A 21,186-nucleotide genomic window follows, 5' to 3' on the forward strand; every position below is an offset into this window, starting at 1 on the left:
GTAGATGTGTTGCACAATAAAATGTTCTCAATTCCATGCCTTATCGTGATTTTTATTTTGAGAAATGGCCCTTGCAAGTTGTTAAAAGTAATTATTATTGGCACTCCTATATTTGTTAATGATATTTTTTTTCTCGGTCACATAATAGGGAATAAATTCCCGTACTTTTAATCGTGACAACCTTGAATATTCACTTGATACTAAAGAAACATTCGTTTTCCCATTTTATCCCCCGTTAGAGGGAAAGTAACACATGCATGCAGGATAACTCAAAAAAATTAAGGGTAAAAATGATATTCAGCCTCTCATATAAAAGAATAAAAAATTATACTAAATGAAAAAAAAATACTTGAACTATTTATACATTAATAAATAGCATCTTTATCATATTGATTGTTTGTGCATTTATACTTGTATGATAAAGTTTCTAGGATAAACTTAATCAATGAAATCATAAGTGTTATGATGGTGAAATTTATTTGATTAAGTATAAAGTTTATTCTAAAATATCTATAGTCAAAATATTAACAAGAATGAGACATTATTAATATGGTTAAACTAGCATATACTATATCGCTTCCATTAGGGACGTAGTAGATCTCATCTATTGTGATGTGTCAGATACCTAAACTAATATATGGTTACGTGATGGTATGATCAAGTTCACTATATTGATCTGCATAGAGATTTCTTTTGTGCAAAAAGAATTAATCTTTAAATGATGTTTTATGTAAGTGATTCTTGAACTTAGATTATCACAGTATCTTGAGTGTGGATGATTGTACTTTATTTGTTATATGATTACTTTTGTAAAAATAATGCTTACATTATTAGCATATGGGTATATACTTGAAGTATGGAAAGGTAATGAATGATCTTTAAGGATTTACTATCTTTTATGGAAGAAGAGCTCTCATTAATGACCAATTGTAGAAATATAGTTCAAAAAATCTTAATACTAAGTGAATGAGTCTTAAAAAAGTGTTTTTAAGTATTTGTTCTTTTGGATTTATATTTTGGTATTAGATAAGAACATTAATCGCATAATGAAATTGGCACGATTCATTCTATAATTAATGTGAAATAAGTATGGTAAAAGAATATTATTTAAATGGTAAACATTTGTTGAAAGGCAATTCTATAATTAAAGTGAAATAAGTATCGTAAAAGGATATTATTTACATGGTAAACATTTGTTGAAAGGTGAAATCATTCACTTGACTTTTCTCATTATTTGGGTGATCATGATGTATTGCTAGATGCCAATTTTGATCTATAAGAATGTCAATTGATTAGTTAAATCAATGATAATTTAAAAGGAGATTTAAGTTATCTAGTTCTTACTAATCAAGAATTACAACTCGTTCTTATTACCAACGTACTAGGGGGAGTGTCCGCGCATAGCGCGGGTGTTTGGTGCCTGTAGGGAATGAGATTTTTTTGTTGAACAAATAATAGTACATTGTGAGAAGAACTAAAATTTAGTATGAAAAAATAAATGATATAATCAATCAATTCATACAGCGTTACAATAAAACTGTGTCAAATTGAAGGTCGTTGATAATGCAAAAAGGCAGAGCAACACAAAAATCTAATCTTATTCCAGAATCCCCACCGAGAGCTCTTTCTTGCTGTTGCTCCAAACCTATAAGATTATAACCAACCCAGACCAATTGGGGTTAGGTTACGCGAAAAATGCTATCTTGCAACTAGACAACGCGATAAGAGTCGCTAATTATAGGTACTAAGAACACACCGACAAAATTAAGGGAGGAACTGAAAAATTGAGGTGTGAAATCTAACCTCATGCTGAACCACCAGGAATAGTTGGGACTAGGGCTGTCAACGGTCCGGGTCTAGACCCGGACCCTAACCGGATCCGTCAAATTTATCCGGGTATGGGTAGGGATTTAATTCCGTTACCCGGATCCGGATCAGGATCCGGATCCATTTTGCCAAATAAAAAAACGGGTCAGATACGGAATATAGTATTCTGACCTGTATTGGACCCGGATCCAGATATAAATGGGTTAATAATTTAAAAAATATATATATTTATTAATATAATTTGATTCGGATGATGTATTTGAGTAATCAATATAATTGGATCCGGATCCTAATCAATATAATTTGATTAGGGTGATGTATTTGAGTAAGGTTAATTTGATTTCTTTTCTTATTTGATTTTTTTTGTATTAGTTAGAAATTAGTTTATAAATATATGTTTTTTTCTCATTTTTGTTAGGAATTATAAATTTTGTTAGTTTTTTTTCAAGCAGACCCAGATCCAGATCCGGGACCCGTCGGATCCGAATCCGAAACATAGAGTAAAGACCCGTCGGGTAAACGGGTCGGGTCCGGATCCGATATAGTATGCTGGGTCGGGGTCTGGAATAATGAATTCCGACCCGGACCCGGCCCGTTGACTAGCCTAGCTGGAACTGAAGAGCATTCTGAGCTAATTAGTATGAAGCCAGATAGAATTATCCCAATTCTAGAATGCTAACAGGGTGAAACTGATAATAAACCGTTTAGGCATTAAGATACCAACGGTTTGGCAATTGAATTGGGTGTAATTAATGACGAAATAATAGGTAATTTCAAAGTTGAGCTCAGATGGAAGAGAAAACGATGAGGCAAATCGTTGTAGACAAAGGCAAAAAGGGAAAACTTAACTCCTGAAGCGGAAAGGGGATAAAATGACCAACGTTTGTGGCTCATAAATGCAGATTATAAATGATAGAGAAATGGCTTCCTACCATTGATAGGGAAATCGTTAGCTCATTTCCTAAATCCGATTGCTATTCAAATATTTCAGACAAAGCAACATCTCAAACTGTTATTTGCGGCTGAAAAGGGGAATAATTGGTAGTTAAGGGATATTCTGGTAATTACACCAACATACAAGCATATATGGGCCGTACAAAATGCAAAAACAGTTGCACACTAATTACACATTCCATCAATACCCAAATGACTCATTAATGACAACTTTAAATGTATTAAAATGGGGTCATTTCAGTAAACATACCCAAATACATGCTTCCTTAACTTATACCTGAATCTTTTAAACTAATATACAACATTTCACATTCCTAGAAAGCCCCTACCTATGCGGTTGAAATTCAACCTATTCTTTGACCAAAACTCAATCTTATATAGTATAAGGATTTGAGAACCTAATGGGTCACACACACTAAAAATTCCTTCAGCCAGATTAAATGAATTTCAAGTAAGAATTTGAAAGATAAGTTTTATAATTTATAATTTAATTTGTGAGATAAATTAAACTTAAGGGACTAATGTCGCAATTATGGTTGAATCTTTCAATATAAGGAGTTGTACAGGGGTAATGAAACCAAAAACCAATGCTTTAGGAAATTAGTTTCGGGTTTCCATTACGATCGGGTGAACTTATTGTCTATATATACCCTCTTAAACTTTTGATGGCAAGACAAGTTTTACACACAATTTTGGTGAGATTTTTGCTGGAAAATTTTGAAGGAAAATATATCATAATTTGGCTAGAAAGATAAAGGAAGAAGTCATTCCTTTCTCTCTCTCTCTGTTGGCTGAAACCGTAGTTGGGTTTAGGGTAAATTTTCTTTGCCATCTTTTGTGTGTTATTGTCTTAGAATTAGCTAGCACTAGCAAGAACTAATTCTGTTTTGGAGGTTTTGGCTAAGGGGTTCATGTAGCGGTTTTGTGGATCTCTTGCCATTCCGACAAACACTCCAACTGTTTGTATGTTTCTCTGTTGATTGAGGTAACATATTCGAACATCCATTTTAGTTGCATTTGATTTATCAATGCTAAAGGTCCTCTAAGAGATAAAAAAAATTTAAATTTTCGCTGCCTTTATCTCTATGATTCCTTAAAGTGGTATCAAAGCCAACCTTAATGAAAACATGCTACTTGTTTATTTAGTTGTTATATATGTTAAATTAGATTTAGTTATATGTGATTCAAGAGTTGTTTAAAAATTATTGCTTAGAAGAAAAATAAAATTTCAAAATTTTGGAAAATTTTCATCTTATAGTTTTTATGAAAAATAAGTATTTATCGGACTAGTTTTATCATAAAAAATAAGATTCTTTTTGTTGTCTAAATTTTCAAAAAATTGAACATCATTCGTGGCTAAAAATTTGATGAAAAATTAGATTTTTTGTCGGATTAGTTTCATGAAATTGTCAAATAAAATCTAATTTGGGTTTCATTGGTTTAGCATTTGATTACATGCTATATTGGTGAAATATCAATATAATTTACAATGGAAGCAAATTTAAAAAGTTTTTTTCTTCAAGTATTTCTGATAGTCAATTACAATAACAAATAAGATTTAAGTGTTTAAGTTTGTTTTTTTTAATACTTACCACTTTCAAAAAAAAGCAAATTTAGAGCGAGAGAGACGTTCATGGCAAATTTATATACCAAAGTCTAATTTAGTTCTTTCGAACCAGAAGTTTGTATCAACCTTGCTTATATTGTAAATGGCGGTCATATAAAAGTAAACACAAAACTTTTTAAGGGTTTTGGAAGGTTAGAAAATGAAACTACAATTGGAAAATGGAATAGTATAGGAACAAGAAAAATTATTACCTAATTATCTATAGTTGGTTGGATAACGTCCTAAAGAGCTTTTAAGAAATCTGCAATAAGTTTTGTCCCCATTGAACAAATTTTTTGCTGCGCAACTTTATACTAAATCAACATATTCTAAAGGCTGAAATGAGTTTAATTTAATCGAACTCCCTAATGTTCAAGTTTGATTATTTTAATGAGTTTGAAATTTGTTCAAATATATATTATTTGTTTATGGAGCTGAACTCAAACAAATTTATACCCAGATTCGCTTGACTTGACCTTGAATGCCTTACATTTTTTACTTATAATTTTAATTTTAAGCCAAAAAAAAGTGCAACTCTTTCTTTATGAGTGCACATTTGAATTAGTATACGATTATAGCTCCACACACTCGATAGAGAAATGCAAGCATGTATACAGCACTAGTGGACGCCTTCAAGCATGCTTATTCCAATATGCACAAACAGTGACGGGCGCAAAATTTTGGTTCGGGGGATAAATGATCAAATAATCAGCAACAAAAAATTATCAAAATAAATCATACACACTAACTTAAAATCAAAGTCTTAAAACCAAAGTTTAATAGAGGATAACTAAACACATGTTTGTAATAATAAGAGATAAAATATAAGCAAAAGATGAAAATTAACTCAAGAACCAAAATCATATAAACATTAACTAAATTCAATAAATAGACATTATTCCTATACAAATTAATACAAAATTAGAATAAGAGCAGTTGAAAAATTAATAATCATCAAAAAGAATATCTAAATCACAAATTTAAAATAAGTGTATGTGTCTAAATAATGAATGATTATGAATCAAAATATAGAGGTATTATAGAGAAAAAAATTATACTTGCCTTCAAAATAAGGAGTTTGGGAAAGGATGAATATTTGAGATGAGTTGAACGAATTTGGAGAAAGATCAATGATTGCTTGTTCATTTAGATGTTAACTTTTGACTATACATCATGCCAATCACGTATAAATATAAGTTTTAACATGATTAAATTTCCTTATATTTATCAATTATTTGTTTCCGTACCTTAACTAATATAAGGGTACGCTAAATACATTAAAGTTATAATAATGAGATTTAATATATACACACACATACATATATAAGGAAATTAGAATGAGTTATTATGAAACACATTTTTAAAGAGAAATTGAAGGAGATAAACATATTAACTAATCAAAAGAAACTTGTTGAGGGGGCAAAATGATAGAGTTCAAACTTAAATCTAATACTCTATGAAGAAGTTTTGGAACCCCCCATAGGGGTAGGCATGGATCAGGTACCTACTCTTAACATGATTTGGCTGATTTGACCCTAATATATCGAATCAATTATTTTATGATCTTAATCCGCTCCTAATGTCTCGAGGTACCCACTACTCGGATATCCAACAGAAAGGGGCTGGTCATGGGTACCCACCTCTAAAAAAAACTATTTTTTAATAAAAAAATTATTTTCCACTTAATACAACATGTTTTCTAATATGAAAAAAAACCCTGCTTTCCAATTAATACTGGTAGAGATATTGTAATCAAAATCCATACAGCACCATTCTCATACATTTCATCCAACAATTAAATCAATCTCATAAATTTAGTGCATATTAGAATTATAATATCTAATAGATACGAAGTTTCACGATAATTTTGAGTACATCACCATTCTTACACATTTCACCCTTCTACAACACAACAAACACAAGGATAATAAGTATTCGGCAACTTTCCCAAATTTCTTAAGGATGTTATGGTACAAGACTATATCCCAAATGAGTCAACTGTGGAATCAAGTTTGGAAAAACAATTGAACAAAGCTAATTACTTTTGGAAAAAGTATAACCAAAATAAACTTGAAAAATCTTCCCCAACTTCTTTACATTTTGGAATAGACCTTATGGCATTAAAGGTGATGAAAAAGAAAAATAAATTTCTTACACTAAAATAAAAGAGACAAATTTAAGAGATATAATTGCAGTAAAATAAATCAAAGAAATAAATAAATGAAAGACGCAATTTTTTTAATTACCTAGCTAATAGAAAATTGGAGCTCCAAACACAAATCTTTGATTGAATTGATGGAAAATTTGCAGGAAAGATCGATGGAGGTAGAATAAAAATGAAAATGATGAAAGGGATGAACAATTTTTATGATAGAGTTTTACAAATTTTTCTTCGTTTTGTTCATTTGGTTCAGGTTTCACTGAGAATATTCACTTTCTTCAGACAAGATGAGGAGAGGCGAATCATATGAGCTCAGAAAGAAGGCTGTGGGCCACTTCACTTACACTTAGGATTAACAATTATAAAATTATAAAATGACCCCTAATTTTTTAACATTTATATAATATACCTTGGGGGTCGGGTACCCGCGGGTTTTTATTTTTCTGATCCGTATCCATATCCATTTTTTATAGATACCTGACCATAATCTACCCCGCTAAGAAAAATCGGATCAAATATCCTATTTTTTGGATTGGATCGGTCAGGTTCATCGGGTTTTCGGATCGGCAAATTTTTTTGCCACCCCTACCCCCTCCTCCTTCCAAAAAAAAAAAAAAAAAACCTTATGTCCATCGTTGTGCACAAGGCTATAGACAAAAGTACATATATATATATATATATATATTTTTTGCACTTCTCTTTGTGCACATGTGGTTTTCTCTTAAACAAATTTTTTTATTAAATTGTTTTAGCAGGGGAGAAATTGAATTTAAGAAGCAGAGTAGAATTTAAGAAGGAGGCAACAAATAGAAAAATTAGAATTCAGAATCTCTAATTTTCGAGATCTGAACCTTACTAAACCAAGACTTCCTCGACCTCTCTTGGACTAATTGTTGGTTGTGCGTGCGATCTTAAATATAATTTATTTGGTACAATTCAAGAAAGAGGCTTGAAATAAACTTTTGTTGATATATAACTTAAATATAAATTAGGGATAATTTCAAAAACCTCCCCTGAGGTTTCGAATAATTTCACTGGCTCCCCTAAGTTTCAAAAATTACACTTATCTCCCTTGTTTATTTAAAATGACAATACTAACCTTAATATTTTTGATAAAACTCTCTTGTTGCCATGTTTATGCAAAGGATGGATTTAATAGTTTTTTTTACCATTTTCCTTCTTATTCATTTCTCTTATATTTCATTAGAAATATAGAAGAACTATCAATATTGTCCCTAATATCTATCCAAAAACGTTAAACTAGTAATATTTTTTTTATAACTTTTAATATCCTCCAATTTTTTTGTAGCTCTTTTTTTTGGGTATCAAAATCAAGAATAAGTCAACAATGATTAAAAACAAATGGCTCAAAATCATTACCAATTTATGATAGTTCCACCACTAAACTAGTCCATAAATTTTTATTAAAAAAATAGTCCATAAGATTTAAAGAAAAAAATAGCACTTTCTTGTCTATCTTAAAAAAAATTATATTCCCAATAAAGTACTATGAAAAATACCCTATTATAGCAAAAGATTTATTGTTATAGTTGATTATTAAATAACAAATATTAGTATGAAAAACTTGATACTCTTTTTGTTTAGAAGAATAAATTGAACTTTGTAAGATAAGGGCATTTTAGGGTATTCATTAAATTTTCTACTCTATTTTAAAGTTTGATTACCAAAGTGTCAAATCAAGGGAGGTAAGTCTAATTTTTAAAACATTAAAGGTACTAAGTGAAATAGTAAGAAGCCTCAAGGGAGGTTTCTGAAATTATCCCTATAAATTATGTTACAATTAATTGCTGGTTCTATTTTTATGCACTTATGCTCCTCTTTTGAACCAATTTTTGGGTGTGCCAATTGCTAAACAAGTTATCACCATCTTCAATTAAAGTTGAGGGAAGTGGCTTGTTTTCAAACTTATCCTCTAATGGCATCAAAATACTTCTATCTAGCTGCGTATTCCCTAAAATTACTATTACTTAAAAATGAAAGTTTGAGAAGACTAAATTGCCTAAATATAAAATTTCATGGCCTAAATCTATTTGGATCAATCTTTTCTATGCTATAATTACATGCATTGATAGGTTTGGATGCATGGCACATCATCACAATTTGATTTTGAACACCAAATCTTACATATATGGCATGTATCTAAAACCGCTAGTATATATATGCCATCAATACATAAAAGATTTACTTAATCTATTTTAGTTAAAAAAAATGGTCATATGACTAAACAAGTAATTTTCCACATTAAAGAGTAAAAGGGATAAGGTAAGTACCTCAATTTGGTCTCCTATATAGATAGCTAGATCATTAGGAGTGTAGTTCACATCATACCAATGGCCATCTTGGAAGGCTTGTAGTCCTTGGATTTCATTTGGGACAAGAATGGTTATGGCTGACATATCAGTGTGGGCAGGTACACCAAGGGCTACATAAGGGCAGGGACATGGTGGATAATAATTTATCTTCAAATTGTAGACCAACTCATTGGCCCCAACACCATCCTTGGCCTACATCCAAGGTGGGTTGGGGTTCCTGATGATCCATGTCAGTTTGTGCCTTTCTTCTAAAATAGAAATAGTTGTAAATGGTTGCAGTTTGACCCAAAAAAAAAAAAAAGAGAAGTTAGAAAATAGGGATAATTTCAGAAACCTCCCCCCTGAGGTTTCTAACAATTTCACTGAGCTCCTCTAAGATTTGAAAAATTGCACACACCTCCCTTATCATTTAAAATGACAATTTTACTCTTAAATATTTTAATGAAATTCCCTTATTTGGTATGCATATACTTAGAATGAGTTTTAAAATTATTTTTTCATTCTTTTTCCTTCTTATTCCTTTTTTAAAATTTTTCGTCAATAAAACTATAAAACTACTACTATTGCTTCTAGTTTCTATTATAACCAAATGTTGAACTAATAATTTTTTTGACAAGTGAATTTTATATGTTATCCAATGTTTTTGTTGATCTTTGTTTTCTATTTTTTGGTATTAAAATTAACAATAAATCAAAAGGAAATGGCCCAAAAACACTACTAAATTATGATAATCCCACTATTCCAAAAATTCATAAATTCTAAATGAATTATTTCAACAATTTCTTTTCTATCTTATAAATCTAAATCCATTATAAAATACCATCAAAAGTATCATATCATAGTAATAAATTATTATTATAGTTGTTTATAGTAGATATGGAATGAAAAATTTGGTACCTTTTCCTTATAATTATACTAAATAATCTTATAATTATATAGGGAAATAAATTAAAACTCATTACACAAGTGCATTTCTGAGTATTCATTTACAAAATTGACCAAGTCAATATTATTTTAAGGTTTTGTTACTAAAACTATCAAATCAAGGGAGGTAAGTGTAATTTTTCAAATCATAGGGGAGCTCAGTGAAATTGCCAGAAATCTCAGGGGAGGTTTTTGAAATTATCCCTAAAAAATATTGTGATTTATAAATAGTTTTTAATTAATGGTTGTATAAGTATTTTGTAATTATTAAATATTATGATTTATAAATAGTTTCTAATTATTAATTCTATAATAGATAGTTGTAATTATTGAAAATGTTGCATCCTATTATTTTCTATGTTTATTCTTAAAATTTGGAACTGCTTAGTTCTAGTTTAAATACAGTAATACAATTATTTAAAATCTAGGGAATAAATATTAAAATCTACTGAATAACAAAGAAGGCGATAAAAAAAAATAACGAAAACATGTGCTGCTTACTGCCTGGATGTGCAAAGGCCATGGATTCCAGGAAACAAGTATTTTTGATTGCTGGGAAGGAAATTAAAGCTAAAGCTGGATCGAAAAAGAAATTAGAAACTAGAAGGAGGAAAATAGGATTTAAAAAAAAATTTAAGTTTCCTAAAATACATTTGAGGTGGCAATCCACGTGTGCAATTCAGGTAGGAAGTAATTCTTTAGCGACAATTTTGGGGTTGACATATCAGTCCTCTTAAATTTTAGAGACTAGGATTTTATTTTTTTAGAGACTAGAATTTAGATTGAATAATCATTTCTCCTGAAAAGAAAACGTAATTCCATTTGCGGTTTCATATGATTGCTACCTAAAACATCTTTGTGCTTGTGAGATTTTACAGTGCAGAAATTGAAATAAATAAATAAATATATTGTGGTTACTTTCCAAAGTTCAACTCAAACTTTATACATGAATTCCACCCTGCCAAAATGAAAATAAATCAATGTCAAAAAAAAAAAAAAAAAGATCACCTAGTACGTGTTCGTGATGCTAAGGATTAAAGAATTTGATGATGGCTATCAAAACAATTATACTACTCTAATCGGACAAGGTTAGCATTGAGAATTGAGAATTTGTGCGTTGAAAATTGAGAATGAATACAACAAAAAAGTTTGTTTATTTTTCCATGAGTCAGTACAATGAGTGGGTCATGCGTGTCTAAGCTGTTGCAATAATTTGTATTGTAAATAAAATAAAAATGAGACCTGTTAGAATAAAGAAACTAGAGCTTAAGGGTCAAATGGAAGTCAGAAAGTTTCTAAAACCTTTATGGCAGTTTCTACCGATTGAAGAAGCTTAAATGGAGCCTCTTAATGTCTCTTCAATGGTGCCTCTTAATGTGCAAAAACGAGAGACATAGTGGCTAATCGGTTTGTGAACCTTGGTTTGTGCCCTTTACTATAAAATAACAAACCTTTGTGTAGTAGGGGCAAATAACACTTTAAAGATAGTACCAAACACTCCTCAAGATCATCATATTCATCCCCAATTTCTTAACAAAATTTGTGTAGTACAAATTTCTATACTTTTGTGTGCTTGTGTACCAATTCCATCAACAATTTTAAGGTGTTATTTTGAGAGTAATTTGGTGCAAGAGAGTCTACTACTGTAAAGGTACGAAAATGTGATCCAGAATTACAACCAATTTCTGCTCCTCGAGATGATGATAGCAAGGCGGGTGAAAGAAATGCAAAAGTGGATAAAGTGCTCTGCAGAGAGCCTCACGAATTACTACATCACCCGGTAGAGAAGTTTGGACTGCATTAGAGTATAAGAAAACTCAAGTGAGAATTGAGGCGGACAAATTTCTTATTAAATGTTTTGAATTTTGTATTCTTGATAGTTCTTCTCTCCTTGACCAAGTAATGAACTACTAGTGTTGATAACTAAACTTGAAGATCATGGAGTGGAGATTTATGTATTATTTCATGGTGGGAGTAAATATTAAAAATTATTCCTAGTTGAAATGACTACAAAATAAACTTACTACATACTAATAAGGCATTCTTGGTGGATCATGGTCAAAAGCATCTTTGTATGAAGGAAGATGCTAGAATTTCCTAAAAAGGAAATTGATATTGATCCTATGGAGAATAATGTAGAGAAGAAGAAGAATAGCAACAATAGCCTTGTTGGAGGGCCTAAGAAAAGAAAATTTTCTAGGCAAAAGTACTAAGTTCAAGGATGAGGAGAATTAGTATTGTCCTAGGTGTATTTATTAAACAAGGCTATATCTCATGTTTAACATGGTTACTATTAAATGTGAAAATTCTACTTATTTATTTGAATTTTCTTATTCTTTGTGGCTTGGTAGTTTATGACATATAAATATAGAGTATAATATTTTATGTCAAAATATAGCCTAAAAAAAGAAATGTGTAACATGCATTCAAAGGTGATAATAGAAATTTTATTACTTTCATATGTATCTGTGTTACTCTCAAACGGATTTAGGTACTACAAATTTTGCTAATTGTATTTGTTCTAAATTCAGTCAAGAGTCTGTTGCGATCATAAGATGTTAATTGTTGAAGTCAAAACTTTGGCTACTACATGTATAAAAAGGCGAAGTGGTTTAGGGTTTGTGGCCCTAGCCTATGCCTCTAGCCTCCTTAGTTTGCAGTGTGTAGCTACTATATCTAGAATTTTGAATAAGGTGTAATGATAAATCTAGACAAGTTAAGTCTAAGATATGAGTATTTTAGCAAACGTTAAAAGAATGACATTGTGTTTGTTGTATATTCTCATATACAACAATAAAAGATATCCGTCGACTAAGTTCTTGTTTAGGGACTCGGTGAATCTAACATCATTGGGTAAGGAGGCTAAAACATTAATATAAAATCACTTGCAATGGGAATCCTATCTTGATTCTAGCACTACCACTAGATGAAAAGGTTTAAGGGGGTAACAAGAAGTTGCCAAGTGATTGTGAGTACTAGGTATTATTGTATACATTCTCACCCCACTAGTGCACAAGAGGTTGAGTATATATTGAAATTATATACTCTTAGTGAAGTGTAAATTCTTTCTTAGTGCTTGGTCCTACGAAGTTTGAAAGTTTTTTCACCTATATGATCATAGGAGTGGTGCAACTTCTAACAAAGGTTGGGTTTGCTTTTGTATATAATCATGAATCTAGGATGGAGCACATGATCAATAATAGTGCTAAAGTTCTTTGTGAATTTAGCTCAATCCACTTTCAAATTTTACATTTATAAAATTCTAAATACCTCATATATAATTTTTTTGCAAGTATATGGGTCGAGATTGACAGTAAAATATTAAGGATCGAACTTATAAGAAAGAATAGATAACTACCGGTGCTACTAAAGCTCCTCCATTATTTAGACAATCAATAAACTGAATAAAATAAAACTAAACTAAAATGTGCAAGAAAATAGCAAATAAAAACTCCTTAGGTCATGATACCCCTAACTATTCATGCAAATGCAATTTTTGGATCATTGAGCTCTACTATCTTAGGCTCCATTTAAATTCACCTGTTTTTCAAAAAATAGTTTTTCAAATACAATGTTACAGTAATACACAAATAAAAATAACTCCAAAACACCTCATCCATACAATATATCAAAAACAACTCATAAATATACAAAAAAAACTTTAAAAAATAAATTTTACAACATCTTTCATCTATTATCACTATCCACCACCAATCCCACCCACCACTGCGACCACCCTCTCCTTCTTCGTTTCTCCTCCCCTCTCTTATTTCTCCTTCTCTTTCCCTCTTTCTCCTCCCTCTCCTTCCTCCGCCTCTATTCCCATTCCCTCTCTTTTCCTCACTATCCCCCGTCCCTCCCTTCCCTCCTTTGATCTAGTTTCAACTAGATCACGATAGAGAAGAAGGGAGGGGAGGGGCTAGATTGGGGGAGGGGGGAAAGGAAAGGACGAGGAGTGGTGAGGAAGAGAAAGGGAGAGGATAAAGGAGGAGGGAGGGGGTAGGTGAGGTGGTGATGATTCCGAGTGGTAGTGTTAATTTGTAAAAGGCATTCTAAATAAAATTTTTAATTTTAAAAAGTACTCCAAAATATATTTCTAAAATCCTTCAAAAACATCACAAAAAATATCTACAATAAAAGTTTTTCATATACACTATTACAGTAAAATATTTCAAAAATACTTTTGAAAATAGCTAATCCAAACGGAGCCTTAGTTAGTTATGTCGTAATTTCCTTATGTATATAAAACTTACTCTCGTAGTGAATCAACTATACATATAACTAATTCAGACATACTTTCATGGTTATAAAATTAGTTATAAATTCATTACCTTTACGAAATTAGATGGAACAAGCCAGACAGGTACACTTCAATTCTCGTGAGTGTACTTCCAAAATTTAGCACTTCTTTGAACTAGTGTTAGATTCTAATTATCATTACAAATTTAATACCTTAAGATTATTACAATTAATGATCAGTTAATCATGATTATAAAAGAAAAAGTACTAAATAACATACTCAAAATAATAGCATCAAATAGTCAAATAATCAGCACAAACAATCATAGAAAGTTCAATCAAAATTCAAGGCATAAACTTTAAAAATGCATAATGAAGATAATATCCAAACTTGTATAATAACTAAGCATGAAATCCAATAAAAGAAAGAAAGTGGTATGAGAGGTATCATCCTTGTCACATGAGATCAAACTCTCCATCTTTACCCCTCAATTTTCATCCAAGTTTAGCTATATACAAGAAATGGATGAAACTCTAAACTATCATACACTAACCTAAACTAAAGAACTAAGAAACTAGCTAAAATCTACATTTTTGTGATGTTTTCTTGCACTTCTCCAAACTCTCGTAAAATGAAAAATACAAGTTCTATTCATAGAGAAATATTCAAATCCTTCATTTGCATCTTCAATGTGAACATAACTCCAAATAAATCAACAATTTCGGCTCCAAGCTAAATCACATCATTATAGGAAAAAAAAGGTCAAGAATTACTGCTAGAATCTCATGTTTTAGCTGTAAATAAGTTGCCAAGCATCCCTCAAAAGATGTAAAATAATGGAGGTGAAAATAAGTTAAGCAAGTGGAAGCTGCAAAATTTGACCAGAATCCCTCTAGTAATCCCTCCAAAATTGGCCAATTCTTTGGCTGGATTCCTCCAATGTGTTTTCTTCAATTTTTGTTTCTTATTCCAACTTAATACCTTGAATCCCTTCGACAATCCCTCCAAAAACTAACCGAATTCTTTGGAGGGATCCGAGTCAACTTTCTTTTTTGATATTTTTCTTCGTTTTCTTTTTCTTGTAACTCGAATCATTTTTGAAACTCGTCATCCTTACTAACTTTAGGACTCAATCAACATAATGCAAGCTTATTTCTTGTCCAAAATGAAGTCCAATTTCCAATTCCTACAAAAACAACCAAAAATATACAAGTAAAAGGGACAAAATTCTCCTTTTAAGTACAAAGCAGCATTTAGAACTAATTCTAGCAAAAAAATTAACAATTTTTTCTTATAATATTGAAAAAGTGACTACCCAGATGACCTTTTTTTCTTGGCATACAAATGTCCTTCCAACTCACTTCATCACCATAACAAAATTTTTGTTCAAAAAGACCACAAAAGAGCTGCTAAAATATTCTCAATTTTCTTAATAACATCCTTAGGTAGAATAAAGGCACTAGACTAGTATAGATGAATACCAGAAAAACAGATTTGATTAACTCTGCCTTATATTTTATCAAATATTGGTTGACAATCTTTGTAGAGCAATCTTGAGGATATCAATGGTAGGCCTAGATACTTCATAGGTAATAGTCCTTTTGGCATCTTGACAATATCCCAACTGCAGTAGCTTTTTGCTTATCAATTCCTGAATAAAAAAGCTTGGCATTTCTATAGATTAGGCTGCAAACCTGAAAATGGTCAGTTTGGTCTATTATCTTTGAAGTTTTAATCAATTTAATCCCTTATCTATTATTCTAACCATTTTTCCCTTACCTTTACTATGAAAGGCCAATCTAGACCCTCTAATTAACAAAATTTAAAAACTTCTAACCGAGTTAGTCCCGAACACAGTATGTGCATCACCAAAAATGACTATTTTGCTCTATTATCACTATAGTCATATTGAATTTGGTTCCTCGTAGGTCGCCACATAACTGTTACTGCGTGTGTGTGCTTTTTTTCAAAAAAATCTACTTTTTTTTTTTAATTTCAAGGATAGACTTGTAGTACAAAGAACTGGCTCTATTAGGATTTTCTAATTTTCCATCGAAAGTCCTATATTGATTTTATTTTGTGAAAATGAGAGTTTACATTATCAAAAGGATAAAACAAACAACTTTGAAGATAATGGATTAAAATGGTTATTTTTAACAATGCACATTTATTGCACCTGACTAACTCCTCTATAAATTTTCAATTTTCTATTAGATGTCCTAAATTGATATTTTTCTTTTTTATAAAGATAAGGGACTAAAAGGATTGCATCAATTGATGAGAACTAAATTGACCAAGATCCCAAAGATAAGAGACCAAAATTAAACCTATCAACGGGTCGAGTTCGGGCCAAAATTGAAAATTTCGTATTCAAACCCATTTTTATGTAGTAGAACAAAACCCGACCCGTATATCCAATAGGTCTTGAGTTTAGAGTCTCGGAACCAGGTTCGACAGGTCTCGAGTCGGGCCCGAGACAACCCGAAAAGGGCCAACCAAAAATAAGGCCCAAAACTATCTACATATTAAGAAGTTTGCAAAAATGAATTACAATCATTTCAAAATTAAATCCAAAACCAACCACAAATCAATCTCCAAACTTAAACAAATTAAATTACAAAGCTAATCACAAATAACTTGCAATAATCAATCCAAAACTAATCGCAAATCAATCTAGGGTTTGTTATTTGTTAATTTGGTAAAAGAATGTGTTTAGAATTATTTATACTTTACAATTATTAATATATTGTTTTGATCCGGATCGGAATCCTATATTTCGTATCCAACCCGTTTTTTTGTTAGAGTAAATAGGTACGGATCCGAGTCTGGATATCGGAATTATTTCCCAAATTGAGTGCACCTTTTTACACAGATCCATCGTTACGGTAATTGTAAAGTGCTTGATGCGAGGTTTAAAGAGTTAATCAAACAATTACTAAAAGATTGCATAGAAGTTAAAACTGCTTATTATTAATCTGACAACATCCAGCTCAAAAAAAAAAAAAAAAACTAAAGACAATATCCATAATCCAAGCTCATTCTACTTGCCTATTTGCTTTACTGAGGAAGCTTATTAAGCTTGCAATAGGCATAATCTTTGAACTTCTTGGTCTTAAATTTTGGCGGATTTTCCTCATTCACAAGCTTTGGAATTGGCCCAATTTCTTGCTCTGGGGGTGGCTCCAGGAACACTGGCCATGACATTCTTGTCATCTCCTTGTTCACGGTTGTTCTGTGGAACACGCTCTTGTACTTTCCATTGCTTAAAATCTATCAAGAGATTAATTGGAAAAGTGAAATCAGCATTAAAAAAAGAAACATTAGACATGCAAGGAAATCAGATAATTGTATGTTGAAAGAAGAAATGCCAAATCCTCGTAATAGTTGTGAAACTCACATTGGAGAGCTCATGCACTTATGCGGAGATAGCACAAATCATGTATGGCCATGGATATTTGGATAGTTATCCGACGTATACTGTTCAAAAATCAGAAATCTTTTCCTCATTTTAATTGATTACCTTCTAAATTGAATTTACAGATAGCTTAAGAAGTCAATTAGTATAAGTTGATGGATTATAGTCAGAATATTTCTGTGTAGCATATGGAAATTTGTACATATCAATGTCTTGCAGGACAACCTCCTAGTGAAACAATTAGTTAATCAAGATCTACGAATAAATTGCAAAAAAAAAAAAAGATGAAGGAAATGTGTCCTATACAAAGTACTTAAATTTCTGTGAAATAAATTCCTATCATAAAGTGCCAGTTCCAATATCAATTTTAAAGTCAAACAACATAAGCAAATTATTCATTTGCAACAGGCAAATAATGCCAAAGAATTTAGAGACAAAAAAAAAAAAAAGCATAGAGCAGTCAAGAAAATGACTTACCTGAATTTGGTCACCAATGTGGACAATAAGGGCATTTGGGATGTACTTGACATCATACCAATAATCATCCTTAAACACTTGAAGCCCTGGGACCTCATTGGGGACAAGAATGGTGAGGCCTGACATATCTGTATGTGCCACTACACCAAGGGCCAAATCAGGGCGAGGGCATGGTGGATAGTAATTTATTTTCATCATGTAAATGAGGTCTTCCCCCCCCATACCATCCTTCATCTCACTTGGTTCTAACCCAAGCCCCTTTGACAGGTACTCAAACATCTTGTCAGCCACTCCTCTAAGCCTCTTAGCATAATCTTCACTTGTCTCTCTGGCATCCAAATTCCAATGGAAGATATAACAATTAGTGGGTAATTAGTACAAAATGATGAAGGCATACGAGTTACCAACTTAATTGTATAGGCAGCATGAGTGAACATTCTGTGTACAATAGGCTTATTCTCAATTGATTCTGATTTTTAAATATCAGTTGAAAGCAAGCTCAATAATCACCTTTAGGGTTTGATTAGCAGTATTATTGTACAGCAATCTTTCCACACTCTACTGCACTTATCCAATTGAGACCACCTAATAGATATCTTAAGCACATTTTAAGGTTTTAAATAATATTATTTAGTTTACCCTATATTATTGCACTCAAACTGTTATTTATTTACTTCAGAAACCTGTGACGTATGTCTTCACGTAAGCGTCAAAATATTTGAGTGCACTTGATTCTTTCTCCTAAGTTATAAATGCCTTAATTTGTGTAAAACTGAGAGATCATATTTCCCACTTAAACAAGAAAAGAGAAAAAGAAAAAGGTTACAACAATTAGTTGCTCCTTGTCTTTTCCTTCTTTTTTTTTTCGGAGCTATAGATTGCCTTAAACCTCATAGAGGTGGACTTCGATTGTCAGTGCAATCACTAAACAGCATTTAATGGCCGAGATCAGCCCAGCAAAACTTGAGCTAACCTCGACTGTTGATATGAAATTCATTTGAATTTTAAATCAATGGTCAAGATCAATTCAAGTTTGGTTGAGCCAATCTGAACCTTTAAAAGTTACAGAAGTGCAAACAATCCGGATCCCAGAGCAGTTGCCACGCCAGAAGCCCCACCACCGCACTACACGATTTTTAAAGGGTCAAATTATACTTTACCCCCGTGGTACAGGCGTATGGCTAATGTTTACATAACCTCCTCTAATTTTAAAAATTATATATAATCCCCTCCTAATTTGAATTAAAGTGTCAAAGTCAAATTTACCCTTATTTAAAAAGTTAAATGGTATAAGTGACCAAAATATATAAATATAATATGTATGACACTCTAATTTCGTATAATTTTATATTTTACCATATAACCTCTTATAGTTTAATACTTTATCATATAACACTCTTGTAATTTTCAACATATATACACATAATCCCCTGTGAGGCTGTAATCAATAAATAATTTTTAACTTTACATAATGGTATTTTTTACATTTTAGTTAACTCCATTATGAATTGCAAATTTCATCATTTTGACACTTTAATCTAAACCGTAAAAAAATTATGTATAACTTTTAAAACTATAAAGGAGTTATGTAATAAAATATTAAATCACAAGGGGTAAAGTGTAATTTGTCTTTTTAAAGACCAGATAACAAGGCTGATTCTACACTGCCCAGTGCAACCAAATTACATTTTCTAGTGATGTAAATCACATTTTGATTATCTATATTTAGAAGCAAATATAAATCAGATTTCGATTAGAGTCGTCAAATTGAAGGAAACAGCTTGACCTTGACAAAATTGTTGAAGTTTTAAACTTCTTCCAAATGGTATCGCTTTCTTTTTTTAGGGAAAAATTGACAATTTTGCTTTTATAATCTGGTTTTGGCATGTTAATGATCAGGATCAAATTGGCCCGCCCGTAATACTTTCAATTTCCTCATGATCGAAAGACTTTCTGTTCCAAGGCAGAGTAGTTGTCTGCATCATAAAGTCAGAAAATGCTAAATCCACACTTCTCATCCTAAATATACAAATTTCATTGTCAATAGTACAACATAATAGTACAAATCATCAATCCTACTAACAGTAAGAGACATCAATGCATCAAGGTATCAATCAGCCCAACTTTGCAAATGGAATTTGGTTTTGTACATTCTGATTTTCGTTTTCTTCCTTTTTTTATTCTCTTTTTAATTAAGTTTGGGTGGCATGTCCTTTTTTTTTGGGTTTTTACCCTTTTTTTTCTTTTTTAAGAGTTTACTAGTATATGTAAAACTTGACAAAGCTAAATTAAAACCAACAAAGTGCTACTCTTGATGATGCAGACAACTAATTGTTCGGTTTCAAAAACATGAATGATGAGGAAAATATCAAACCTGTAAGAGGGTGGATTTTTAGGCCAAAACCTATAGTTAATGGCAGAAGGAGGCCATATTATATGGAACAAGTGATCAACCCATCCTTTCTTGCCCTCAACTTCTTTCTGCAACCTTGTTCCGTAACCCTCAATATTCTGAGACCCTGGAATCTTAGCAACCAGTTCTTTTTCCTCTAGTGGAAGCTCAAAGAATTCCTTCCCAACTTGCTGCAGTTTCCTCACAACCTCATCTGGGATGCCATGGTTGACAACTTGGAAGATCCCCCATTCTCTGCTAGCCTCAGAAATCAACCCCACAATTTTGCCTTCATCAGGATCGCTCAGATCAATCACCGGAACCTCAAGAACCACCCCATGGAAGGTTGTTACTGCAGGTTGCTCATTTTCTGATCTGATGTAATCTGTTGGAATAGTATCCATGCATTTGGATAGCGAAGCAATTTGTTGCACTCTTTCCAGCTCCATTTCTTTTTTTTTTTTCCTCCCTCACTCTCCAACAGAAAAACTTTTGATGATTTTCTTTCTTTATGCTAGAGTCTTGCCTCTTTGCAGCATATATAAAGGGAGGCAAGACAAAAGCTGGAACCAAATTCATCAACACCAGCAATAATATGCATTGTGGATGTCATTAATTTTCTATGAAAAGATAAAAAAGGGGTTACGTGGGTGAGTCCTGTTCATTTGATAGATCATGCCAAACCTCAACAGCATGCACCGCTATAGTAGCCTACATCTTGCATCATACGAAGAATATGTTGATAGGATAGTTGGGTTAAAATTCTCTGCCTCTATAAATTACTATTGACGGCTCAGATGAAGTTGATTTGAAATCGAACAAATTATATTGGTTACGTAATACAACATTTAATTATG

The 21,186-nt window shown here is 31.7% G+C and overlaps 1 protein-coding gene across 1 annotated transcript; it reads right to left on the reverse strand.

Annotated features, from left to right (window-relative positions):
- Positions 1–16,988: 16,988 nt before the first annotated feature.
- On the reverse strand, positions 16,989–20,867 carry LOC113713347 (flavonol synthase/flavanone 3-hydroxylase-like). The gene is made up of 3 exons (XM_027237061.2): positions 20,312–20,867; positions 17,938–18,265; positions 16,989–17,315 (listed from the first exon to the last, which is right to left on the reverse strand). Exons 1-3 carry the CDS (start codon positions 20,776–20,778, stop codon positions 17,103–17,105), a joined length of 1,008 nt encoding a protein of 335 aa, XP_027092862.1. The 5' UTR covers positions 20,779–20,867; the 3' UTR covers positions 16,989–17,102.
- Positions 20,868–21,186: the final 319 nt, after the last annotated feature.

The sequence above is a fragment of the Coffea arabica genome, chromosome 10c (genome assembly GCF_036785885.1).
Source record: "Coffea arabica cultivar ET-39 chromosome 10c, Coffea Arabica ET-39 HiFi, whole genome shotgun sequence".
Lineage (NCBI taxonomy): Eukaryota > Viridiplantae > Streptophyta > Magnoliopsida > Gentianales > Rubiaceae > Coffea > Coffea arabica.